Source organism: Callithrix jacchus, chromosome 7 (genome assembly GCF_049354715.1).
Source record: "Callithrix jacchus isolate 240 chromosome 7, calJac240_pri, whole genome shotgun sequence".
NCBI lineage: Eukaryota > Metazoa > Chordata > Mammalia > Primates > Cebidae > Callithrix > Callithrix jacchus.
Genome location: NC_133508.1, coordinates 89924087 through 89951435, shown reverse-complemented (window position 1 = coordinate 89951435; position 27349 = coordinate 89924087). Strand labels below are relative to the sequence as shown.

Below are 27349 nucleotides of genomic sequence, written 5' to 3'. Positions count from 1 at the left end.
GCGGAGGGGCTGGGCACGCCTCCTTCTGAGTGACGCAGTGGGCGGGGCGCGCGCCGGGGCGGGAGGGGCTGGCGGGCGGAACTGTCGTAAAAGGCGCGGGGCGCGCCGCGCCTGTGACTCTCGTAAGAGGGGCGGGGCGTGCCGCGCTCGGGATGAAGCTGGGGGCGTGCGTCGCTGAAGTAGGCGGCTCTCGGGCGCTCGGGTCGTGGACCGCTATGCTAGCTCCTTGGTGGAGGTGGCGGACGGTACGCGGCAGCAACAGCGACACTACCAGCTGCTGTCGGCGCTGCAGAGCCTGGTGAAGGAGTTGCCCAAGTACGCGGGCGGGGCAGGCTTCCGCCTGCTAAGCCGGCCCCTGGTCCCGCAGGCGCTCACCGCGCACCCCCAGCCCGCAGCTCCTTCCAGCAGCACCTGTCCTGCACCAGGCTTAGCGACCTGGCCCTGGCGCTTCTCGACGGCACCGTGTTCACAGTCGTGCAGGGGCTACTGGAGATCCAGCACCTCACCGAAAAGAGCCTGTACAACCAGTGCCTACGTCTACAGAACGAGCACCGAGGTGGGCGGGGGCGAGGAGGCGCCGCCTCCTCCTCCGGGTCGGCAGGTCCCGGCCGCTCTTGGTATCTGTGCAGATCGGCTCCTTCCCTGGGCGTGTTGGGAAGAGGTCCCTTAGATTGACAGAATCAAGGGCGCGGAGACTGAGCGCCTTTTTGGTGACCGGTGGGTCCAAACAGTTTTGTTTTCAGTTGCGCAGGCCCCCTTCTTAGCAGAAACTGCCTGCTCGGGCTGTCCTGTGCCCCACCCCCTTCCAAGCAGGGTGACCCTAGGCCTCTGTGCTTGGTTGGCCTGGCCCTGACTGTGTTGCCCCTTAGTAGGTGAAGGTTTGTTGACAGCTGTGTAGCGCTCTTTGGGGTCCGCGCTCTCTCACGTCTCGTAGGGCCTCATACCAGTTGCACATCAAATTCCTAAGCACTGTCGCCTGTGACACCCTCCCAAACACGAAGAATTTCCCACTGTGAGCCGCATGCTTGGTGGGCTTAGGAGCCCTTTCCTGCAAATTACACAGGGCGGGTCCCCCTGCACTATCACATTTCCACCTTTGCTGTTATATTTTCCCCAAACTTCTTAAAAGTTCGAACATTTAGAAAAGCTGAAAAGATAGTGTAGTGCATACACTTGTGCTCTCCACCAGAAGTTCAATAGTTAACGTTTTGCCATAGTTCTTGATATCCCTAAATACACGTGACAGTGTAGCAGTTCACCAAGAGTCCAGCTTGCCTGGAGACCAAGATTTTCAACCCACAAATGTTGACATTTGTGGCTGGGTAAGTCTTTATGGTCAGATGCTGTCTTGTGCATTGCAGGATGGCAGGGGTACCCTCCCTAGTCCTGAAAACCAAGAATGCCTCCAGACAACCTGGGGGGTTAACCTTGGCCTTGGATTGGGAGCAAGTTCTCTAAAACAAGAGCAGTCTCCTACACACCCGCAGAGGGTAGCCCTCCGAGAAATTAACCGTCTGGGTGTCTCCAGATGTGTGCGCGGCCACATCTTGGTACCTAACTTGTCGCAGAATGTTGCTTTCTGTGTAAGGATCCAGTCCAAGTTCATGCTGCAGTTGGTTGCTTGGGTCTCTCTGCTTCTGGAACAGTCTCCACATTTATTGTGGCGTTGCCTGTCTGTAGAGTCCAGGGCATTTTACTTCTAGAATGCCCTGCTCTGGATCTGTCAGATTGCTTCTTCGTGCATTTAACCTGCTTCTCCACTCTCTGGGTTTCCTGTAAACTGGACTGCTGGTAAAAGCCTGATTTAAGGCAGGTTTAATGTGGCAAAAACTCCTGGCGGTGCCCTTCCAGAGGGCAGGCATGTCCATCTGCTCCAGAATCGGTGTGTTTCTATCAAGAATGGATGTTGGATTTTGGCAGACCCATTTTTGGCAGCTCTTGAGATGATCACATGGTGAATCATTTTCTGTTACTACGTGAATTATAGTCACTTGAATTCCATCCTGCTTGGTCATGCTGTACTATCCTTTTTATGTAACCAGATTTGATCTGCTAGAATCTTAAGAATTTTTTTGTCTATATTCATGACAAACTTTGGTCTGTAGTTTTTATGGAATACTGTCTGGTTTAGGTGTCAGAGTTTTTGCCAGTCTTACATGAGGAGTTTGGAAGTGTGCTCTCTTCTGGAGTTCTCCAGAAGAATTTGTGCAGAATTGGTGTTACTTCTTGCCCTAAATGTCTGGGTGATTGCGTTTTTAAAAATTTTCACTGAGCTGTAAAATGACTACAGTTCACTAATCTGAAGTGCATGGCCCATTATTTGTTAATGCTCAGACTGTGCCATATGTGGCCAGTGGGGGCGCTCCAGGCTCCCTTAGGTGCCTCCCATCATTCCTTGAGCACTTCCCTGCTTTCTGGTTCAGGACCGTGTTTGGCTCATCTTTTCTTGTTTTCTCTGTCTCAGTACTAGAATCGGTCATTTTTCCACAGAGTTCTGGTTCCTTCTAGCAGGATGAGGAGTTTCAGTAACTCTCTGGGCCCAGTGCCGTTTGTGCTTCAGAAGGCGTGGGCCAGGCCCTGGTTCCACCAGCAGCAGGCATGTCTGCATTGACTTTCTGCTTCTCCTGCTGATTCAGCAGGGCTGACTGGTTGCTCCTCCTCCTTTGTGTTCCCTGGTCATGTCTGAGGTCATGTCTAAGCCCAGGCAGCCAGCGTGGCTCTCTTCTTGCCTTTTGGTTGCCTACCTAGTGGAATCTGGCAGTGGACCTGGCACTTGCAGCAGTCAGTAGAGTGAAGGAGATGACATTTCACTGCTTCCCTGTGTTTAGGAGATGTCTCGAGCAGGGGTCTTGGTTGGAAACATATTTCTTTCTTTCTTTCTTTCTTTTTTTTTTTTTTCAAGACGGGGTTTCACCATGTTGGTCAGGCTGATCTTGAACTCTCGACCTCAGGTGATCTGCCCGCCTTGACCTCCAAAGTGCTTGGATTACAGGCGTGAGCAACCAAGCCCGGCCAGAAACATTTCATGTGATAAATGCCATCGTTGAGGTGTGAACAGAAGGCTAAGAAACAGGAGATTGGGGAAGGCTGTAGACACAGCAGGAGCCAGGCTACCTGCAGGGCAGCCTCAGGGGCCTCCTGAGAAGAGCTGCAGCAAGCATCAGGGCTCTTCCCAGGAACAGTGTTGGGTTTCGCGTGTTGTTGTGGCCTGGGACCCCTCCTTCCTGGGGAGCTGTAGCCATTTGGCACTTATTGGTCACTTGTGCTAGCTGCCGGGTGCTGCGTGTTCCCTTTCGCTATGGTGGTTTCGTTGTGTCCCGTGATCGCTTCCTCTGTACATTCCCTTCAGACTAGACAGTTTGCGCTCATCTGTGTTTATGTACAGTTCAGCAGGGACCATGGAGCTTTGCTTGGTGGCCCAAGGTGAGCGCCTCAGAGCCACACAGACTCCTTGGCCTCATGGCACCCCAGGCTCATCCCAAACTTGCGCCTCCCAGGTCTGTGCCCACCCTTCTCCCTCAGGTGCTGTGGGGGGCTGGGAGCTGCAAATGAAGGAGGCAGCTGTTTACCCTGAAGGGCAGTACCAAGGGTGAAGGGGCCAACCGCACCCCTGGTATGCAGAGGCCCACACTCAGGCCCAGTCCAGATGCTCTTCACCAGTTCTTCAGTGTCCTGTCCCTTTACCTCTTGGATACTTTCCCATGCCTTTGCCTGAGGTGGTCTCCGGCACTTGACTACATGTCCCATGGACGATGGGGCAGAGCACACACAGCACTGCTGGCCTGTGGCCATGTGAGGCCTGAAGCCCTCTGACTGCAGCCTCCCTCCTTCCCGCCTCCTACAGCTGCCCTGAGTCTGGGGCTGCAGTTCTGGCCCCACCCAGCCTTCCCCACCCCACCCTGAGTGTCCCACACCTTCTGGAGTCCCCGGGAGACTTGCTGCTGGAGGAGGGCCCAGCCCTGGGTGACAGTGGGCCTGGGAGGATGGAGGAGCTTGTCATCCTCCGAAGTGCAGACACCCCTTTGGCTTGGCTGCTCTGCTCGGGGCAGGGCAGGTGCCCATGGGTGAGGGCTGCTGCCAAGTCCCACCGCCTGCTGATGGGCTCTCATCCTTCCAGTGCTCAGGCAGGCGCTGCGGCAGAAGCACCAGGAAGTCCAGCAGGCCTGCTGGCCCCACAACCTGCCTGTGCTCCAGGTGGCTCAGCAGCGAGAACTAGAGGTACTGGGGGCACAGGCAGGGTGGCCAGCCCGGCTCTACTGTGGGTACCACCTGACTCTGCTGACTGGGCTGAGCTAAGGGGGTGCAGGGGGGCTCAGGCATGGGTGGCTACCCTGGGCCTGAATGGGCCTCACTGGAGGCCTAGTGAGTCCCACCAGGTGGCTCCTCCCTGTGGGTGCCAGGTGTACTGGGGCTGGGTGGAGAGTGAAGGCTCACCAATGCTCCCCTGCATAGCAGCTCCTTGTGGGTTGGGGCCTGAGCAGAGCAGGTGGCCTCGGGGGGGTACAAGGGCAATGGTGATGGAGCCAGCCAGGAAGGGGCCCATCCTTCTCCCAGGGAGCACAGGGACAGCCGGAGACTGGCATTTAACCAAGAAGCCATGAGGCAGTGGGTGCCTGCAGTCCCAAGGCAGCCCCAGGTCGGGGCATTCGTGGAAGCCCCTTGGAGCCCCACTTCAGGGTTTGGCTGGCCGAGGAGAGGCCTGGGTGTGGTGAGGACGCATCGGTGGTGTCAGAGCTAGTGCTACTGGGGACAGCAGCAGGCATTTGTGTTTGAGCCGCCCTCACTCTCCCTCACCCACGGCAGGCGTGGAGCACCGGATCCGTGAGGAGCAGCAGGCAATGGACTGGAAGATCGTCCTAGAGCTAGACCAGAAGGTGGCTGACCAGCAGAGCACACTGGAGAAGGCGGAGGTGGGTGGCTTCTATGTGACCACCAACCCGCAGGTAGTGCCTGGGCCTGCTCTGCCCTGGCCCGAGTACCCCTGAGCCCCGAAGACCCCATTCCATCTCCGGTTTCAGCACTGGTCGCTGGGAATCCAGGCTCCAGTGGAAGTGAAGTGAAGTGGAAGGACTGAGGCTCTGGAAAGGGTTTCCGTGCTGTTCCCAGCACAGATGCCGGGTCCACTGCCTACAGGAGGGTGAGCCAGCCAGCCAGCCAGCCATCGGGCACTGCCCACCCTCCCCAGGCCTGCAGGGCCCTCTTGCTCTCCTCCCACATGTCATTCTGAGCGGCCCTGCTGGGGGCAGAGGCTCAGATTCCACCCCTTCCTGGCAGGCCATGACTGGCTTCACAGGGTGGTCACCCCATGGGCTCACTGCCTGGCACCTCTAGGCTGGGATGAACAGGGCCTGGGTCGCTCTGATGCTCATGGGGCCTCTCTGTATCCCAGGAGCTGATGCTGCAGATGAACCTGCTGGAGCTCATCCAGAAGCTGCAGCAGAGGTGCTGCCAGGCAGGGAAGACATCCCTGGGACTGGGAGGTCACTGGCAGCCGCCTGCTGCCCAGTGTGACCAGGAAGGCAGCCCTGTCCTACCATAGCCACAGGTAGCAGGAGTCTGGGCAAAGTTCATCTTCTTGACCTTTGGCCACTACCTTTGCAGCTGCCTGCAGGGGTCCCCCTGCTGAGGAGAGGCCAGGTGGACCCTGGCTGCCTGTCCCCCAACTTCATCTGGGACTTTCTGCCAAATGCTAGGATGGTCTCATAAAGGGGAGGTGGGCTCAGCCTGCCGCTGTCTGCCTCAGGGCCAGGCAGAATGGGTATGGGGGTTCTCACACCTTTTCACTCTGCAGGGCACATTGCGACCTGCACTGGGGCCCACCTGAGTGCTTGTTCTGGTCTCAGCCTCTCCCTTGGCAGCTGCAGCCCCCATGCAGAAGAGGCTCCGAGGCCCAAGCTCTGTGTGACCCAGAGAAATAAAGATGCCTCAGTGTGGCCTGCATGTGGCTTGTTTGACAGCTGTGGGTTATACCATACCAGGGCCCTGGAAGGGCCCCCACCTCTGCTGTAGCAGAGACCTGCCTGGGGGTCCCTTCCTGGGCTAAGACAAGACATCTTGCCAACCCTCCCTGTTTATTTGCCTGTCTTTTCCCCAGCCCTATCTCACAGCCTTCACCCTTCCAGGAGCAACCAGAAACACCAATCCATCACTCATGAGCTCCAGGCAATGCCTGGCTAATGTCGAGATGCAGCGTGTCTCCTCTCCAGAACCTGCACGTATTCCTTTCCATCCAAGTCTTCTGGGACCAACCCCTACGCTGGACACAATTCTGATCTTGGCCCAAGCCTTCATCACCTGCCATCTTAAAGCTATTATGCTTTCAAGGACTTAATCAAACACGTACTAGACAAGAATCAAAGAATTTACTTTTTTTTTTTTTTTTTTTTGAGACGGAGTTTCACTCTTGTTACCCAGGCTGGAGTGCAATGGCGTCATCTCGGCTCACCGCAACCTCCGCCTCCTGGGTTCAAGCAATTCTCCTGCCTCGGCCTCCCAAAGTGCTGGGATTACAGGTGTGAGCCACCGCGCCCAGCCCGACCCCCACATCTTAAAGAAAAATTAAGAAAAAAAAAGGGGCCGGGCACGGTGGCTCATGCCTATAATCCTAGCACTTTGAGAGGCCAAGACCATCCTGGTCAATGTGGTGAAACCCCGTCTCTACTAAAAATACAAAAATTAGCTGGGCATGGTGGCGCATGCCTGTAGTCCCAGCTACTCGGGAGGCTGAGGCAGGAGAATTGCTTGAACCCAGGAGACCGAGGTTGCGGTGAGCCGAGATCGTGCCATTGTATTCCAGCCTGGGTAAGGAGCAAAACTTCGTCTCAAAAAAAAAAAAAAAAAAAGATAGTGTGGACATTTTATCTACAAATTGCTTTATTTGCCATCTGTGTGATTTGAGGCAAGTCATTTGACCTCAGGTTTCCCTTCATCTGAAAAATGGAAGATAATTATCTTTCCCACAAGATTTTTTTTTTTTTTGAGATGGCATCTTGCTTGGTCTCCCAGGCTGGAGTGCAATGGCAGGATGGTTCACTGCAACCTCTGCCTCCCAGGTTCGAGTGATTCTCCTGCCTGAGCCTCTGGAGTGGCTGGATTACAGGCATCCAACACCATAATTGGGTAACTTTTTTTTTTTTTTGAGATGGAATTCGGCTCTTGTCACCCAGGCTGGAGTACTATAGGGTGATGTCAGCTCACTGCAACCTCTGCCTCCCAGGTTCAAGTGATTCTTCTGCCTCAGCCTCCTGAGTAGCTGGGACTACACACACCGGCCACCAAGTCTGGCTATCTTTTGTATTTTTAGTAGAGATGGGGTTTTGCCAAGTTGGTTATGCTGGTCTTGAACTCCTGACTTCAGGTGATCCGCCCACCTCAGCCTCCCAAAGTGCTGGGATTACAGGCATGAGCCACCGTCCCTGCCTTAATTTTCGTATTTTTAGTAGAGATGGGGTTTCACCATATTGGCCAAGCTGGTCTAGAATTCCTGACCTTAGGTGACCTGCCTGCTTTGGCCTCCCAAAGTGCTGGGATTACAGGTGTGAGCCACCAAGACTGGCATGCAAAATGATTTTAAACAGCTGTCCTACTGAAAGCACAGGAATCTTCATCTTCAACATCTGGCCACTGGTGTCACCTCCCCAAGCCTGGTCCAAAGACTGGCTTCTGGAAGCTGAGAACTCTTTTTTTTTTAAAGATGGGGTTTCACCATGATGACCAGGCTGGTTTTTTGAATTCCTGACCTCAGGTGATCCACCCACCTCGGCCTCCCAAAGTGCTAGGATTACAGGCGTGAGCCACCATGCCCAGCCAGCTGAGAGCTCTTAACAGCTACTCTACACTATGGTTTGCTTTTTCATAAGTTGAAGCCTGTATAAAGGCTAAAGTTTGAGACTGCATTAGAGTCTTAAATTATAAGGGATGGAAACGATTAATGTGAATGCTCAAGGTTTCCGTCCTTTGCCCCCACTTCTCAATTTGTGGAGATATGCAGATGGACCAGTTCACGGGACTTTTATGATGTAGATTGAGGATGCAGGAATAGAAGATAAAAGTGTAATGGGAAGGAAAGGAACACTTCAGTTAAGAAGTGGCTAAATCCTTAAGCTATTGTTGCTGCCATGCAGGCAGTCAGTAGGGTACCTGGGGGTATGTGGCCCCTAGCGCTGCATTGGTCTCTGGCCCAACTAAAAATATTAAAAAATAAAAAAAGTGGCTAAATCCACCGGGCATGGTAGCTCAGGCCTGTAATCCCAGCACTTTGGGAAGCTTAGGTGGGTGGATCACAAAGTCAAGAGACAGATTGAGACCATCCTGGCCAACATGGAGAAACCCTGTCTCTACTAAAAATACAAAAAAATTAGCTGGGCATGGTGGTGTGTGCCTGTAATCCCAGCTACTCAGGAGGCTGAGGGAGGAGAATCGCTTGAACCCAGGAGACGGAGGTTTCATAAGCTGAGATCGCACCACTGCACTCCAGCCTGATGACAGAGCGAGACTCTATTTCCAAAAAAAAAGTGACTAAGTCAATCAACATAACAAAAACTTCAAGTAGGAGAAAGGGAAGAATCGAGGATGGCTTTTAATTTTTTTTTTTTTTTTTTTTTTTTTTTGAGACAAGGTCTTATTCTGCTACCCAGGCCGAAGTGCAGTATGGGATCTTGGCCCACTGCAACATCCACCTCAAGGTTTCAGGGTTCAAGCATTCTCCTGCCTCAGTCTCTAGAGTAACTAGGATTACAGGCATGAACTACCACACCTGGATAATTTTTGTATTTTTATCAGAGACACGGTTTCACCATGTTGGCCAGGCTGATCTGGAACTCCTGACCTCAAGTGATCTGCTCGCCTTAGCCCCCCAAAGTGCTGGGATTACAGTTGTGAGCCACCGTGCCCAGCCTTTAATTTTTTTCTTTTCTTTTTTGGAGTAATGGCTATGTACAACATAGCTCAACAACTTGTTTGGTTCAGTATTAGCTTAAAGGAATTTTTCTTCCTTTCTACATATGGCTCCTGGTAACACCAGCATCTGAGAATGAAACCCCATGGAGACGATACCTCTGAGACACAGGCAGAAACCAAGCCTTGGTGGTATTTTTGAGATGTGGATCCAGTTTTCCAGGAAGCTAGACCTGCAAGTCAGTCATATAAGATGAAATAATTCTTCTTTTCTTCCTCCTCTTCCTTATGCTTTTTTGTTAAGCCAGTTTTTCTTGTGTTGTCTTGTTGCTGCTGTTCTTAGCAACTGAGTCTCACTTGATAGTGAAATGAAAGGACATTTGCTATAATGGGTAATGAGAATCTTATCTATATTTAGATTTTTGTTTTTACAAGTTGTATGTAATAATATCACCATATTTACAGGTTTGATATTAGGGTTCTTTAGAGAAACTGTGTGTGTGTGTAAAACTGGCTCATTTGATTATGGCTCATTCAATTAGGGTGGCAAGTCCAAAATATAGTAAGTGGGAGGCAGACTAGAGACTCTAGGAATTGCTGATGTTGCAGCTCAAATAGAAGGCCACTTGCTGAAGAATTTTTTCTTGCTCAGAGAAGTATTTTGTTATCCTTACACCTTCAACTGCTGGGGTGAGGATAATTTGCCCTCCATCACATCCTGGAGGGCAAATTACTTTACTCAAAGTCCACCAATTTAAATGTTAATCTCATCCAAAAAAAACACCATCACTGGAACATCCAGAATATTGTTTGACCAAATACTGGCATTGTGGCCCAGCCAAATTGACGCATAAATTTAGACATCACAAATATATGGTAATGATAGTGACCACTTTCTGGCGCCATTTGGTAGGTATAAGCGGGTTTTTTTTTTTTCGTTTGTTTTGAGACGGAGTCTCACGACAAGACAGTCTTGCTCTGTCACCCAGGCTGGAGTGCAGTGGCACAATCTCAGCTCACTGCAACCTCCGCCTCCTGGGTTCAAGCTGTTCTCCTGCCTCAGCCTCTCAAGTGCTGGGACTACAGGCTCCTGCCACCACACCCAGCTAATTTTTCTATTTTTAGTAGAGACAGGGTTTTGCCATATTGGACAGGCTGGTCTCGAACTCCTGGCCTCAAGTGATCCACCTGCTTTGGCCTCCCAAAGTGGTGGGATTACAGGTGTGAACCACTGCACCCAGCCCTACAAGCATAATTTTAACAAATTCTTTTTTTTTGAGACGGAGTTTTGCTCTTGTTACCCGGGCTGGAGTGCAATGGCGCAATCTCGGCTCACTGCAACCTCCGTCTCCTGGGTTCAGGCAATTCTCATGCCTCAGCCTCCCGAGTAGCTGGGATTACAGACATGCGCCACCATGCCCAGCTAATTTTTTGTATTTTTAGTAGAGACGGGGTTTCACCATGTTGACCAGGATGGTCTTGATCTATTGACCTCGTGATCCACCCACCTCGGCCTCCCAAAGTGCTGGGATTACAGGCGTGACCCACCACGCCCGGCAACAAATTTTTTTTTTTTTTTTTTGCCAATCAGTTTGAGCTTATGAGGTTGCTCAGTTAGCCTTGAACTGATGACCTCGCCTTCGCGAGCGCCATGACCTCCAGCGGGAGCCACTTTGGACCCCGGCAACAAATTCTTAACAATCCTTTGACATAAATGCTGTTACTATATTTTTATAAATGTGAAACTAACACTAAAGGAAAGAAACTTGTCTAAGGCCATATAGGTAATAGTAAAGCCAGGACATGAACCCAGTTTGTGATTCTAAAACCCAGCCTCTTAAGAAACAAACTATATTGTCACTTCAAGTTTACCAGTCTTTTTTTTGAGACAGGACATCCCTTTATCACCCAGGCTGGAGTGCACTGGCACCATCATGGCTCACTCCAGCCTTGACCTCCTGGGCTCCAGTGATCCTCCCCCCTCAGCCTCCTGAGTAGCTGGGACCACAGATGGGTACCACCCAACCCAGGTAATTCAAAAAAGAACTTTTAGAAACGAGGGTCTTTCTATGTTGCCCAGGCTGGTCTTGAACTTCTGAGCTCAAGCAATCCTCTTGCCTCGGCCTCCCAAAGTGCTGGGATTCTAGGCATGAGCCACTATACCCAGCTTATAGTGAGTTTTTAATGACAAGGTGAAATATTTATGTAATCATGTTAAATTTTAAAAAACAATATTCAAAACACTGATATATCATTAAGATGACATAAAATGCAGAGGTTAGGAAAAGATCAGAAAGAAATGCCCTCAATTGTTATTGATAATAGTCTTTGGATATTGACAATATGGAAAATTATCTGTTCTTTCTAGTTTTCCAAATTAGCATTTTCCAAATGTTCAGTAATAAGTGGGTATTATTCTTATAGTAAAAGTACACGTAAATGTGTTTACCCCATGGACCAAGAGCACCTCACAACAGGTGAAAAGAACTACCTGACTAGCAACATTCCCCTGCCTACCTGAGGATCCTGACCATCCTTTCCTACTACTCTTGGCCAATCTGAAGCTGTTAGAGTCAGCAGGGAAAAAGAGGGTACAGGAATGAAAGGAGTGGTGGCCATTCTCTTGACCCAAAACATAGCAATGCTTGGACATTCTGGGCTCCTGAAAACCCACCCACATGTCCACTGATACATCCGTATATCCCTTCATTATTCACCCACCCAGTCATCCACCCATCCATCCATCCACCCAGCCACCCATCCATGCACTCATTCATTCACTCATCCATCCATGCATCCATCCATCCACCCATCCACCCACCTGCCCACCCATTCATCCATCCATTCACCCATCCATCCATCCACCCACCCACTGCAGACTCCTCAGATAGCACCATAATATGGGTGGATGCTCATAATCTGCAGCTAAACATATGCAAATGATCTCCCCATTGCTTATGCTCTGCTTTTAACTCAGGTGTCCTAGGAGTCTCGCTCCCTTACTCCTGGCTCCTGAAACCTAGCCGTCCTCGCCCCACTCCATCTGGGCCCCTCCTGAACCCCTCCACTCCAGTCATCTCTGTCCTGCACGTCGCCCCCACAGCCTCTCCGGCTGCTCTCTGCCTCTGCATCCCAACTTGCAGATCTTGCTGGGTGAGGAAACCCAATAGCTGCCTTAGAGGTCTGGGTAGGGATTTCGGGGGGAGCAGATTGCAAATAATTCATATATTGCCATAGCTCTTACTTTTTTACTTTTAAGCCCTGGTTACACTACTTTTTTTGTGTGTGTGTGTGAGATGGTGTCTCACTCTGTCACCCAGCCTGGAGTGCAGTGGCATGATCTCAGCTTACTGCAACCTCTGCCTCCCAGGTTCAAGCAATTCTCCTGCTTCAGCCTCCCAAGTAGTTGGGATTACAGGCACCTGCCACCACGCCTGCCTTTTTTAAAAAAATTATTTATTTTTAGTAGAGACTAAAAATAGTTTCACCATGTTGGCCAGGCTGGTCTTGAACTCCTGGCCTCAGGTGATTTACCCGCCTCGTCCTCCCAAAGTGCTGGGGTTACAGGCATGAGCCACTGTGTCCAGCCTGGTTACACCAAATCTAAAATAATAATAATAAGTACCCTGGTTGCTTCGAAGCTGCCTCCTAAAGCCTGAGTGTTTTGGAATTCTCATCTTATCTTTAGACACTAAGCCCCTCGGCTTGGCCTGGCCTCAGTTGCCACGCTGGCCACAGAGTTGCCCAAAGCCTGCGTTCCTTTTCCACATGCTTTGAGCTTCCCCCTGGAGCTGCCTCCTCAGCCCCTCTCCTCCCCTTCTCCATGCCACGCCCCCTATCCCCCCCTTCTCCATGCCACGCCCCCTATCCACCCCTTCTCCATGCCACGCCCCCTCTCCCTCCCTTCTCCATGCCACGCCCCTCTCCTCTATGCCACGCCCCCCTCTCCGCCCCTTCATGCCACGCCCCCTCTCCTACCAGGATGCCTCCTTTTCAATCTTTGGGTTTCAGGTTCAGAAGCACCTCCTCTGGGAAATCCTTTTTGGGCCCACCCAGATGCAAGGGCATCAGCCACGTGTCCCTCCCGGCCTCCTCGCAGAGGCACGAAGATGAACTTGTCAGCGAGGACTCAGTGACGCCCCCTTTCCCTGGGACCCCAGCTCTGTAAGTTCGTGGGCCAATTTTGTTCCTTGTAAACCTCCAGTGCAAGGCACAGTGCTGGGCATGGGGTAGGTACTCAGGAAGCCTCTGCAGAAGGCTGTGGGCAGGAAAATGAAAAATGAGCATTGTCACCACTGATGTGACCCACAAGGTTGCGCCTCCACGGGGACAGTGACAGCTGTGGGTTCCTCTGAAGCCACTCTTGGTTTTTGTAGATCAGTGAGTGGGAGTACTGGTTGGGGGAAGCAGGCTCAGATCAACCGAGTCCCACTCGGTTTATGGGACTTCAGTTTGCCTTTCTGTGAAATGGCCGCAAGGAACCCTGCCTTGTTGACTTCAGAAGGTGGTGGTGGGATCTACTCTGAGACAGCAGTGGGGTGGCTGTGGTCCAAGCCAGCCAGTGCGCCCCTTGGCTGGACGGTGTGCGGGCTGCTGGGGGATGCTGTGTATCCGTGAGGCTCCAGCCAGCTTGGGCCACTTTGGGGCGTGTCTGTCTTCTTCCCTGCTCGTACCTTGCTGAGTTGTTACCTTCCCTGGGCTCAGCAGAAAAGCCAAGCCTGGGCCCTCCCTCTCTCCCCTCCCTGGCCAGGGCTCTTGTCTCCATTTGGCTCAGGAAAGGTGGCCTGTCTGCTCTGAGGCACTCCCATGGGTCCTGTTCTCACTGCCAGAGCTCCTAGCAAGGAATGCTTGCTGGGCTGTGAAATCTGGGGCAAAGTATGGCACTGACTCTTAACCTCCTTCCCCAGCCTGCTTGGCCTGACCATTCCCTTCTATTGCCCTTGGTCTCTCTGGAGCCATTAGAGTCAGCAGGGAAAGAAGGTACAGGAATGAAAGAAGTGGTGGCCATTCTTTTGTCCCAAAACAGGGGCAATGGTCAGACATTTTAGGCTCCTGAAAACCCATCCACACGTCTACCCATACATTCATATATCCCTTCATTATTCATCCACCCACCTACCCACCCATCCATCCATCTGTTCAATCATTTGTCCATCCTTCCACCCACCCATCCACTAATCATTCATCCCCTCATCAAACTGTCCAGCTATCCATCCATCCATTCAGCTATCTACCCATCATCCATCCATCCATCTATCCATCCATCCATCCATTCAGCTATCTACCCATCATCCATCCATCTCCTTCTACCCATCCAGCTATTCATCCAACTATCTATTCATTCATTCACTCATCCATTCATCCACCTACCCATCATCCATCCATTCATTCACACCACCCATCCCCCACATCTAACTATCCATCCACCTGTTATCCTTCCACCTATCTGACCATCCATTCATCTATCTATTCATCATTTATCCACCCACCCATCCATTTATCTGTTCAATCATTTCTCCATCCACTGATCCACCCCCCCATTTTCCATTTATTCATCCAGCCATCATCCATCCCCCTATCCAACTGTCCATCCATGGATACATTCATTTATCCATCATCCATGCAAGCACGCATCTATCCATTCATCCACCTCTGCTCCTGGTCTGATGTCTGCTCTGTGGATCTATGGGGCCTCTGCTGGCTGCTGTGGACACAGGGACAGCCAGTCTGGTCCCTGACCCAGGGGAGCTCACAGTGGGTTGGAGGACACTTCACCACCCCAATGCTGGGTGACGAATGCTGTGATTGCCCAGTGGGGCTGGGGTGTGACCTCATAGGCTTCCTCATAGGCTTCATGGTGGTAGAGGATGTAGTTAGAAGGTCTGAGTGAGAAATGAGGCAGGAGAGGCTGTGGGCCCTGCTGGGATGGCTCCTAAATGCCAGCTAAGGAGTCTGGAGGGCCTTTAAAAAAAACCTGAGATCAACTCACATACCATAAAATTCACCCTCTTAAGGCATACATACAATATAGTTTTTAGTATAGTCACAAGATTATGCAACCACCAATCTAATTCCAGAACATTTATGTTTCCCTGAAAGAAACCCTGCACGCTCCCCCATGCCCCCGGCACCTGGTGATCACCAATCTTTCTGTCTCCGTAGATTTTCCTATTCTGGACATTTCATACAAATGGAAACCTAGAATCTGTGGCCTTTTGTGTCGGGCTTCTTTCACTGAGCACCATGTTTTGAAGGTTGACCCACGATGTGTCACTTGTCAGGACTTCAGTCCTTTTTATGGATGAGTAGCATTGCATTGCATGTGTGTACCACATGCTGTCTGTGCATTTTCTGTTGATGGAAATTTGGGTTGTTTCCACTTTTTGCTGTTGTGAATAGTGCTGCTGTAAACATTCATGTGCACATTTTTGTGTGGATATGTGTTTCTGTTTTCTTGAGTAGATACCTGGGGTGGGATTGCTGTAACTCTATGTTTAATTTTCTGAGGAACTACCAGGGTGTTCTTCAAACCTCCTGCACCATTTTACCTTCCCACCAGCAATGTATAAAGGCTGTAATTTCACTATATCCTTGCTGCAATTTGTAATTGTCATTTTTTTTTTTTTAGTATAGCCATCTTTGCCATTGTGAAGTGCTGTGATATTGTGGGTTCGATTTGCATTTTCCTGATGACTAGTGATATTGGGTCCCTTTTCATGTGCCTGTTGCCATGAGTATGTCTTGTCTAGAGAAGTATATATTCAAATTATTTGGTCACTTTTTTTTTTTTTTTTGAGACAGAGACTCACTCCATTGCCCAGGCTGAAGTGTAGTGGCATGATCTCGGCTCACCGCAACCTCTGCCTCCTGGGTTCAAGTGATTCTTCTGTCTCAGCCTCCCGAGTAGCTGCGAATACAGGTATCCACCACCATGCCCAGCTAATTATTGTACTTTTAGTAGAGATGGGGTTTTGCCATGTTGGCCACGCTGGTCTTGAACTCCTGACTTCAAGTGATCCCCCTCGCCTCAGCCTCCCAAAGTGCTGGGATTACAGGTGTGAGCTACCCTGCCCAGCCGCCTTTGGTCACTTTTTAATTGGGATATTTGTTTTTTTTTTTTTAATTATTGAGCTGGAGTAGTTCTTTATATATTTGAAATACTATATCTGTATTAGATATGTGATTTACAAATAGTTCCTATTAGTCTTTGAGTTGTTTTATCACTTTCTTGTGAATGTCCTTCGAAGCACCAGTTTTCAATCTTGATGAAATCCATTTTCTTTGTATTTTTCTTTGATTGCTTATGCTGTTGGTGTCAGAAACTCTTGCCTAATCCGAGGTCTTGAAGATTAGCACCTGTTCTCTTCTGCTTTTTATAGTGGCAACTCTTCCATGGCTATCTTTGATCCATTTTGAGTTAGTTTGTGTATATGGAGTGAGGTAGGGGTCCAGCTTCACTCTTTTGCATGTGGATACCCAATTGTCTCAGCTCCATTTGGTTGAAAGATGATTCTTTGATTGTCTTGGCACCCTTGTTGAATATCAATGGGCCATATATGTGTGTATGGGTTTATTTCTGAACTCTTACTCTGTTCTATTGACCTATATGTCTTTTCTCATGCCAGTACTACATGTCTTGGTAGCTGTAGCTTTGCGTAAGTTTTGATCGTTTGCAGTAAGTTTCAAGATTGTTTTTTTTTTCTGGGCCCCTTGCATTTCCATATGAATTTTGGGATCAATATATGCAAAACAGGCAGCTAGGATTCTGATATGGTGAGGAGACTCTTTGTCTACAGGGCAATGGGGAGCCGTGAGGGTTTTTGAGTAGGTGAGTGACAGGGTCGAACTTGGGTTTTGCTAAGACAGATCTTTCCAGCATGGGGAATGGATTTGAGGGAATGGGCTAGACCCAGGGAGATGCAAAGAGAGGTGGTGACAGCCAGGGGCTGGCCATGGGACAAGGTGACTGGTAGGGGCTGGCCGTGGGACAAGGAATCGAGGGAGGCAGAGGAGTCAAGGTCTCAGACTGGTGGGCTGTAGGAAGGGATGAGGGGTTGCACCTCTGGAAGGCCCAGCCCTACTCCCCAGCCCTGGCCCTGATTTCCTGGCTCCCCACACTTCTTGGTCAGGGAGATGGACCAGGGAGCAGGCTGGACTGGATGTTGGGACATCCGGACCCAACTCTGCCTCTGACACTGCTCCACTGTGACCTCCTATGTGTGAATCCCAGCCCCCACCCATCCCACCTCCCCAGGGCCTGGATTCAAACAGTCATCCAGGAGAGCTGGAAGGGCCCTATGAATCCATGCAGGCCAAGGTCCATTTTATAGATGGGAACATGGAGGCCTCATGTGATTGACTCCCTGCTCCCCTCTGAGCTCTTTGGAGCCTCAGGTTTTGCCCTCACCAGACCCTTGGTCCATCCTCTTGAGCCTGAGAACAAACTGCCAGCTCACAGCTCATCCAACCCAGAGCTGCGACTGCACGTGATACTATGACCAGACTGTTCCAGAAAATCCTTGCTCAGGAAGACACAGTAGCAAAGGACTTTCTTGTTTCAGGAACGTCCTGGAACCCACTTATCTGAACAATAGCTTACCTCACGGGGTGAGCTGCTTGCTCATGAAAGGACTGCTCTCTAACCAATACGTGCTAGAAACCCTTGCCTCACTGCATCCCTAGTGCCATTCCGCTGCATCAACAGCTTCATCTAGTCCCAGTCCGTCTCCACAAACCGCTTAGACCCAGGACCCTCAGTTACAAAGACCTCCCCCGACACTCCTGGGGCTCCGTCAGGGGTGCCCCCGGTGGATGCAGACACTGAGCTTGGCTTGGCTGGGTGACTGCTGAGTCTCCCAGGTGGGATGGGGCCCCTACGCACTCTTCACCCCCCACTTCCTGCCTCTCCTTAATGACACCTCTCACTCTGCCTTAAAAAAGTTAACAGACTTTATGATTTTTGTTTTTGTTTTTGTTTTTTGAGATAGAGTTTTGCTCTTATAGCCCAGGCTGGAGTGCAATGGTGTGATCTCAGCTCACTGCAATCTCTGCCTCCCAGGTTCAAGCAATTCTCCTGCCTCAGCCTCTTGAGTACCTAGGATTATAGGCACCTGCCACTATGCCCGGCTAAGTTTTTGTATTTTTAGTAGAGACGAGGTTTCGAGACGTTGGTCAGGCTGGTCTCGAACTCCTGGCCTCAGGGGATCCACCTGTCGTGGCCTCCCAAAGTGCTGAAATTACAGGTGTGAGTCACCGCGCCTGGCCACTTCCATGCCTTTTCATGGCTGCATAGCCCATTTCTTTTTAGCGCTGAATGCATCTCATTGTCTCGCTGTGCCTGAGTTTATTCCCGCAGTCCCCTGCCAAAGGACATCCCCGTTGCTTCCCGTCCATTTGGCTCCAACAGTGTTACTTGTGGAGCTGCCTTTCTCCCCCTTGAGGCTCCAGGGCCAGGCTATGGGATGAAGTCATCTCTGTGACCCTGGGTCATTCAGCAGATGTGCATGGAGTGATTCGGTGTTAGGCTTTCTGCACAGGCCCTAGAACCCTCATCAAGACTCAGGAGCCCAAAGCAAGGGTCATTGTGGGGGAGCTGCTGTTGAGGGAGATCGGGAGAAGGCAGGTAGGTAGGAGCCTACCAGGGCACCATCATTTGACAAACGCCAACGAGGCCTGTCCCTGGGAAGCAGTGGGCCTGTCCTGGGAGGGTCTGGCCTGGAGAGTAAGCAGGAGGTAAGGCTGTGGATCAGAGGCTCTGCTGCAGCCATAGGTCGAGTGGGCCGAGACCAGGGGATGGTAGCAGGTGGGCAGGTGCACGGAAGAGGCTGCCACAGAGGGCGCAGCCCATGCAAAGGCCTAGCTGAAGTCCCGAGGATGGCTCAGGGCATCAGGAGCAGAGGACCTTGATGGGCAGGCGATGAGGAGAGGAAGCCCAGGAAGCAAGGCAGGCAAGCAGGCTTCCCCGGCCCCAGCCCTGGGAAGAGTTTAAATTCTACACGGGGGTCCCTGGACCTGAGCAGAGGATGTTCAAGTGGAGGGGCAGCAGCCCTGATTTACGGTTTTATGTTCAGGCCAGAGACCAAGATGGCCTGACCTGCAGAGGGGGGCGAGGAGGGGGCTTTGGGAGGGGTGTGGGAAGTAAAAAGTTCCTTTTTAAAGTTTTCTTTCTTGTTAAAGAATAAATCATAAGTGTGCTAATAACTCTTTGTTAAGCCCTATCCTCTGTAGCAGTTAGGCATGCCATGCTTACAGGCACGTAATACATTCTATGTCCTTGTACTTTAACCAGGATATCTGTGCTGGACGTGCTCACAGGCATGCCCCAAGCTCTCCATTGCTTTTACCTGTTTAGAAAAGTTTTGCCAGGCGTGGTGGCTCATGCCTATGATCCCAGCACTTTGGGAGGCCGAGGTGGGTGGATCACGAGGTCAAGAGATCGAGACCATCCTGGTCAACAAGGTGAAACCCCGTCTCTACTAAAAATACAAAAATTAGCTGGGCATGGTGGTGCGCGCCTGTAGTCTCAGCTACTTGGGAGGCTGAGGCAGGAGAATTGCTTGAACCCAGGAGGCAGAGGTTGCAGTGAGCCGAGATCGTGCCATTGCACTCCAGTCTGGGTAACAGTGAAACTCTATCTCAAAAAAAAAAAAAGAAAAGTTTTAAGTTATTAGCCAATCGGCTTTTAGTTTAGATTGTGAGTTCTGGCTCTAGCCAACGGAGATCAGACATAGCAGTAAGGATGACCCCAAATGCATAAGGAATAAATTTGTCTGTTTTCCTTTGTTCATTGTACTCTTGTGGCAAGATGGCTAGAGAGGATACCCTTCCTGCAGCCCAGGAAGTAAAAGTCGCATTGCTGACAAATCCTTTGCCTCAGTGCTGATTTTTCTTTGTGGTGCCAAGTGTCTATTTCCAACAAGGAGCTCCTGGGGCTGTTGTGTGTGTGTGTGTGTGTGTGTGTGTGTGTGTGTGTAGGGGAGGCTCAGTTTGCAGATGTCCAGGATGAACAGTCAGGAAGAAGCCCAGGTGTGGCCACAGCAGGCACTGGCCTCCATTGCTGCCTGTGAGCTGGTGTCTGGCTGTTCTCATCGCTCCTCCCTGGCCTCTGTCCAGGCCCTGCTGGCCACCCTACCCTCTTCCCCCATGCCTTGTCTCCTCCTTGCCTCAGGTGGGGCATTAAATTGGTGCCTCTGGGGCAGTGATGAGGCAGAGGAACGTTCCTCCTCTCTCTCCTCCCCTGCACAGGCCACATTGCCTCCAGCCCCATGCATGGGCTCTGTGGGGCCTGCAGGACTCACCTTGGACGCGGAGCCTGGCCAGGAGCTCTACGAATATTTCCTGTTGCCCTCACATGGTCGTCCCAGGGTGGAGACACCACTGCCCCAGTCTTAGGGTGAGGAGACAAGTCCCAGGGAGGTGACGGAGAGGGGAGAGCTGGGAGGGCAGCAGAGCTGGGCTATGAATCTAGGTCTGAGTGCCCAATGCTGCCTCTCCAGCACGGTGCCCCTGCCCCTGCCCCGTATCCTTCTCTTTTGAACTCACTGGCCAGCTGCACATTGAAGAGGTGGGGCTGGAGGTCCATTTTCACTTCTGAAGATCACCTGGGGGCATTTCTGAGGCAGAGCTGGGGTCTCTGTCCAGGGAGACTCCTGCCTGTCCACAAAGGGGGGGCTCCCCATGGGAAAGGGGATTGGAAGCTGCGTTTGCAAACCATGGACAGAAGATCAGGACCACCCACTAGTAAGGAAGGGCAGGAGGGAGAGGATGGTCCTTCCCCCCCACCCCCTGCAGTCTGCAACAGAGCCGAAAATGTTCATAGGTTTCACCCAAGGAGGGAAGAACTGGCTCAAGCTTGGCTTTTAGGGTGGGGGCATCGGAGATGAGCTTTGGCAACCCCCCCTCTCCGAGACAGAGTTTCGCTCTTATTACCCAGTCTGGAGTGCAATGGCTCGATCTCGGCTCACCGCAACCTCCACCTCCTGGGTTCAGGCAATTCTTCTGTCTCAGCCTCCTGGGTAGCTGGGATTACAGGCACGCACCACCATGCCCAGCTAATTTTTTGTATTTTTAGTAGAGACGGGGTTTCACCATGTTGACCAGGATGGTCTCAGTCTCTTAACCTCATGATCCACCCGTCTCGGCCTCCCAAAGTGCTGGGATTACAGGCTTGAGCCACCGCTCCCGGCGAGCTTTGGCTTTTGAATGTCCACCTGGTGGTTGTGGGGGTTCCAGGGATCCCTGCCATTCACTCACTGGCTGCACGATTGTCTTCACTTCTGCTTGGCTACCTTGTCCACAGGGTGAGCTGATAAGTAGTTAACTGGAGAACAGTGGTGGGGAGGGGAAAGAAGTTGGGTTGTCTGAAGTATCTAGGAAACTCGTACCCTCTGCATTGATGCCCCATGCTCATCCCAACTGGATGTCCCGTCTAAGCCTAACCCTAACCGTAACCAACGTAACTCTGACTTTACTCTTCCCAGGTGGGTGTGCTGCTGTCTTCTCTTCATCAACCATTAGGTCCAGCAGCGCCCCATGGATCCCATCAAGCCACCTGCGGGCGTGGACTAGAGAGCTACTGTCTGGTCTGGGGGTGACTCACACCCAGCCCCTCCGTGGACGCCATTCAGGATGGTTCTGGACGAAGAAAATTCCAGCTGTGGGCCCTCCTGGGGCTGGGCTGGGGAAGCCACACCTGCGCCCCTCCGTGTCCCCCAAGTATCACCTTGTAGCCCATCAGCAAACCCTTCCTGCCGTGCCTGGCACGTGCTGGGGGCGGGGCCCGGGTGGGGTTGGACCGTCCAGGTGGCTGCCGCGGCCCCTGCCCCAGGGCCATCCAGGCTGTGGGAGGAAGGCCCGGGTAGGCTGGTGGTCAGGGAGGTTTCCCAGGAGGGAGGCCCATTGGGGAGAGGGTGGGGGCATTCTACAGGGGAGGGCTGGGTCCACAGCACCAGGGACCCAAATGGTGCTGCCCACACCCAGGACCAGGCAAATAATGAGCTGGCCAAGCCCAGGTGAACCTGATGGGGAACTTCTCCTTCACAAATGCTGAAGGATCTCAGGACAGGATGGCAGAGCACTCAGTCCAGCCCGAGCCCTCTGGGCATGGCCCTGCCAGGTCCCTGCGCTCCCCTTCCCAAGCACTCCAGAGACGCTGCCCACAAAGCCTTACTCTCCATCAGGTCAACTCCCAGCAGCCCTGCCATGGAACGGGGTGGGCTCAGCCCCATTTTACAGAGGAGGAAACTGAGGCTCAGGGAGGGGAAGGGACCTCCCTGGGAACCCCCATCCCTTCCACTTCCGGGCCTTCGTCTGTTGCCATCACTGCCAAGGAGCCTGGGGTTGGCCCTCAGAGTCCCAGGCCAATTCCTACCTGCTGGTGGTGCCTCTGTCTGTGTCTTTTCTCTGTCTTACAAGGACACTGTCATGGGACTAAGGGGCCACTAGAAAAAATCCAGGATGCAGTTAGATCCTGTCTCCCAATGAGGTCATGCTCATAGGTTCCGGGGGTCAGGACATGGGCAGTCCCCAGGCAGGCAGGGCAGAACCACTCAGACCCTGAAACCTGCCTCCTGATCCTGAGCCCCACTGTCCTGGGGGCCTGTCCGGCCGTGGTGGGGGCCTCTGTCACTATCAGCATGAGCAGGGGCTCCCCACCCCCACTCTGGTGGGTCTGCTGAGTGGTCTCTGGAGGCTTCCACCAGCCTGGCGTGGTGCTGAGCTGGCAGCAGGAGGCCTGTCCAGGGAACCCCAAAGAGACAGAATATCCTGAATATCACCCTCCCTTGCTACATCCTGGTTGTCTCCAAGGCTCTGTGCAAACCTCACCTCCTCCTGGAAGCCCTCACAGACCACTAGGTAGGCTTGGGCCTCCTCTGGGCTTTCTCTCTCCAGTCCAGCCCACTCTGTAAATAGACTCATCCCCCAGCACAAATGGGCATTCGATGAAATGGTACTGGCCCGAGGAGGATTTCCTCAGCCACTCTCCTACTCTTGGCCTTGAACTTACCTCTGGATTGGATCTTATTATTGTAGCTGCTTACTATACCCTCCTGCATGCTTAGAATAATGCTTTGGTGGGAGCACTGGTAAAACACAGTATTTATTTATTTATTTATTGTATTTATTTATTTATTTTTGTATTTATTTTGGGAGGAAGGCAGGAAGGGAGGGAAGGAGGACGGTAGGGAGGAAGGAAGGGAAGAAGGGGGGAGGGAGGGAGGGAAGGGAAGGGAAGGGAAGGAAGGAAATCAAGCAATGAGAGAGACATTGCCAACCTGGATCTAGAGGTTTACAAGTTGATTTCTTTTTTGAGAGAAGGAAAGAAAATAAATAAATAAATAGGTAAAGGAGAGGAAGAGAAAGAGGGAGAGTAAATGGAAATATTGCTTTATTCTGAAAAACATTGGGTATTAATAATGGCCAATCAATGTTTCATTTAAACTTATGAGTAGGTGTGATGTGGTATTGACAAGAATGTATATTTTGTGTATTTGAAGTGGGGAGCTCTATAAATATTTATTAAGTTTACTTGTTCCGGATCTGAGTTCGAGTCCTTGATATCCTTACTAATTTTCTGTCTCATTGAGTCTAAGTCTTTATGTATCTGGGTGTTAGGATCGTTAGCTCTTGTTGTTGCATTGATCCTTTTACCACTGTATCTTTGTTGCTTTAAAATCTATTTTATCCGATACAAGATTTGCAACTCCTGCTTTTTATTTATTTATTATTTATTTTTGCTCTCCATTTGGTTGGTAAATCTTTCTCCATCCCTTTGTTTTGAGTCTTTGTGTATCCTTGCATGTGAAACAGGTCTGGATGTAACATGCCGTTGGGTTTTGGCTGTGTCTTTTGATTGAGGGATTTAGTCGATTTAAATTTAGGGTTACTGCCATTTGATGTTAACTGGCTGTTTTATCCATTTGTTGGTGCAAATTCTTCCTTATGTTGGTGCTCTTTACTTTTTGGTGTATTTTTTAGAAAGGGTAATACTGATTGTTTCTGTGTGTAATGCTTCTTTCAGAAGCTCTTGTAAAGCAGGCCTGGTGGTAATAAAATCTCTGAGTTCTTGCTTGTTCATAAAAGATTTTATTTTTCCTTCAGTTGTGAAGTTTAGTTTGGCTGGATATGAAATTCTGGGCTGAAGGTTCTGTTCTTTGAGGATGTTGAATATTGGCCCCCACTCTCTTCTGGCTTATAGAGTTTCTGCTGAGAGATCTGCTGTAAGTCTGATAGGCTTGCCTTTGTGGGTAACCTGACCTTTCTCTCTGGCTGCCCTTAGTATCCTCTCCTTTGTTTCAACCCTGGTGAATCTAACGATTATGTGCCTTGGGGTTGCTCTTCTTGAGGAATATCTTTGTGGTGTTCTCTGTATTACCTGGGGTTGAATGTTGACCTGCTTTGCTAGTTTAGGAAAATTTTCCTGAATAATATCCTGAAGGGTATTTTCCAGCTTGGATTCATTCTCTCCGTCGCATTCAGGTACACCTATCAAACGTAAATTTGTTCTTTTCACATAGTCCCACATTTCTTGAAGACTTTGCTCATTCCTTTTTATCCTTTTTTCTCTAATCTTTTCTTCACGTTTTATTTCATTAAGTTGGACTTTGACCTCTGATATCCCTTCTTCTGCTTGAACAATTCGAGTGTTTAAACCTGTGCATACTTCTCGGAGTTCCTGTATTGTATTCTTCAGTTCCATTAATTCACTCATACTCCGCTCTAAGTTGTCTATTCTCAATAGGATTTCATCAAACCTTTTTTCAAAGTTCCTAGTTTCTTTACGTTGGGCTACAACATGTTCTTTTAACTCACCGAAGTTTGTTATTATCCATTCCTTGAAGAGTGATTCTGTCATCGGGATGCGCTCTTTCTCCATCAAGCCTTGTTCCATTGTTGATGTGGAACTGTGATCATCTTTAGAGTGAGAGGCGTTCTGACTTTGAGTATTCTCAGCCTTTTTACGCTGGTTTCTTCCCGTCATTGTAAATTTATCCTCCTGTCGTCTTTGAATTTACCAACTTTCAGATTAGGTCTCTTGAGTGGGCTCGTCTTTGAATTTACCAACTTTCAGATTAGGTCTCTTGAGTGGGCATCCAGGTTGTTAGTTCCCAGGGCCAGAGCAGCGACGTAAAAACTGATGGTGCTTTTCTTCCCAGGATTCTCCTGTCTGGCTTCCTTCTTGTGTCTGTACTAGGCGACTCTGCCTTCCCGGGGCTCCAAACCTCAGTCAGAAGGGGAACCGGTCCCATTTACTCTGCGTTGAGCGCTGCCGCACTGAGGTGCCGTCACAGCTGCTGCGCCGGGCTCTGGTGTTGTGCTGGGGGCCCTTGTGGGTCCTCCAAACCTGTTTACTCTGCTCCAAGAGCTGCCGCACCTGCCGGTGGAACCACTGCGCCAGCCACGAGAGTCGCGCTGGCGACCCGTGTGTTTCCTTCACTGGGGATCTTCTGCTCCGTGAGCGACCAGAATTCGTCTGAAAGTGTGGCGTCCTCTAGTTCTCCGCGCCTACACTGAGAGCTGCAATCCCAGGATGTTAGTGATCGGCCATCTTGGATCGTTCCCAGAATTTATTTATTTTTAACCTCCTTTAAGAGGACTTGGAGGTAAGTTGCATTCATTGACTCAAGTTTCTCTTTTGCAGTCTAATAAAAGCTTGCGTTTTGCTATACCAGCATTTATTATGGCCAATATTTAAGGATAAAATTTAGAAAATATATCATTTCCTGGCCATCATCACACTAATACAGCTTCACCTTGCAGCTACCAACTTTTGTGTCGAGCTAGGTATCTTTATTTGATATCTAATGTGCAAGACCAACAATATATTAAGAGACCTATAGACATGAAGGCAAAGCTCTTGTATTTTTTTCATCCAAACACCTCAATTGATTTTATACATTTGTTCACTTTTCCTGTTATGTTTTATATAATATATGGGCTTAACAGAATAAAATAACAGATACAAAAGAGAATATTTCCTCTTATGCTTCTCTTGTTGTGTACAGAATTTCCTTTTATATTATTCCTCTACTCTCCACCTGTAAATGAATATTAGTGCAGTAATTGTTTGAAATAATGTCTCATCCATTGTTAGATCAGTAGCTCTACATGGTCTACATAGTCCAGAATTATTTCTCTAATTGTCCCAAAGGGGGCATACTGTAGAGGCAGAGAGAGTTAGGGAGACTGCTTCAAGTGGTTAGGGACAGATAAATAATGGGCGGTATAGCACGTGAAAGAAAACACACATGTGGAAGTTACGAGACTTGTATCCTAATCAAGATTCTGGCATTAATTATGTGACCCTGGACAGGTCATCTAACTACTCTGAAATTTATTATCAGTCAAATGAGATGTTTTTGTTATTGTTGTTTTTGAGACAGAGTTTCACTCTTGTTGTCCAGACTGGAGTGCGATGTTGCGGTCTCAGCTCACTGCAACCTCTGCCTCCCAGGTTCAAGCAGTTCTCCTGTCTCAGCCTCCAGAGTAGCTGGGACTACATGCGCCCGCCACCACACCCAGCTAATTTTTATATTTTTAGTGGGGGTGGGGCTTCACCATGTTGGCTAGGCTGGTCCCAAACTCATGACCTCAGGTGATCCACCCCCGTCAGCCTTCCAAAGTGCTGGGATTACAGGCATGAGCCACGGCACCCAGCCCAAATGAGATGTTTCTAAGTCAGAAGTTTCTTCTGCTTCTACAGTTCTGTGAATCTCATTTGAAATTTTTCAAGGAAGGGATTTTATTTGTTCAGAGATGTCTTTATTAATACTCATAAAATGTTTGTGTATTTGCTTCTTCCTCTTCTGCATTTGACCACGTTTTAGCTACTTATCTAAAGGATCTCTAGCCAGTATTCCCTTTTATCTTACTGATAACAATCCTTAGTGGCTGGCCTCTTTTGCATATAATGAGCCAATACTCGTTTTTGTTCTATATTTTTGTATCTTCCCCCTTCCTGAACAAAGCATAGAGTCTCAAAGAAATCCTCTCCACAAAGACATGTTCCTCCCTCCAGTGTGGGTAGACAGGGTAAGAGAGTTCGGGTGAAACTTTTGTTAATTGTAGTATTCTTGGCATAAATATGAATTAAATAGTTTTATATATATATATATATATATATATTTTTTTTTTTTTTAAAGAACTAGTTGTTAAATATGTGCTTCTTACTAAAGTTAGGTATTTTTTGCCAAGATAACAATGATAAAAGCATTTTGTGGGGGAAATTGACCTTAAAGTTTTGGGATGATTCAAGAAATGTCAGCCAGGCGCAGTGGCTCACGCCTGTAATCCCAACACTTTGGGAGGCTGAGGCGGGCGGATCACCTGAGGTTTGGGAGTTCAAGACCAGCCTGACCAACATGGTGAAACCCCATCTTTAAAAGAAAAAAGATTAAAAAAAATTTATTTTTAAAGTAAAATTTCTTCTTGGGCTGGGCATGGTGGCTCACGCCTG

General features: G+C 50.0%; 1 protein-coding gene and 1 long non-coding RNA gene across 2 annotated transcripts; both read left to right on the top strand.

Moving 5' to 3' along the window:
* Positions 1-178: 178 nt before the first annotated feature.
* Positions 179-11764, top strand: LOC144577194 (protein DGCR6L-like; the record flags this gene model as incomplete). Its single annotated transcript, XM_078333117.1, has 5 exons — positions 179-315; positions 396-556; positions 4118-4258; positions 4804-4943; positions 5390-11764. Coding segments are annotated over 5 exons (729 nt in total), but the record flags the coding sequence as incomplete, so codon positions are not given.
* A 1117-nt stretch (positions 11765-12881) lies between these two features.
* On the top strand, positions 12882-25865 carry LOC144577001 (uncharacterized). The gene is made up of 3 exons (XR_013520072.1): positions 12882-15814; positions 20140-20287; positions 21375-25865. It is a non-coding gene; the product is annotated as an uncharacterized LOC144577001 (long non-coding RNA).
* The last annotated feature ends 1484 nt before the right edge of the window (positions 25866-27349 follow it).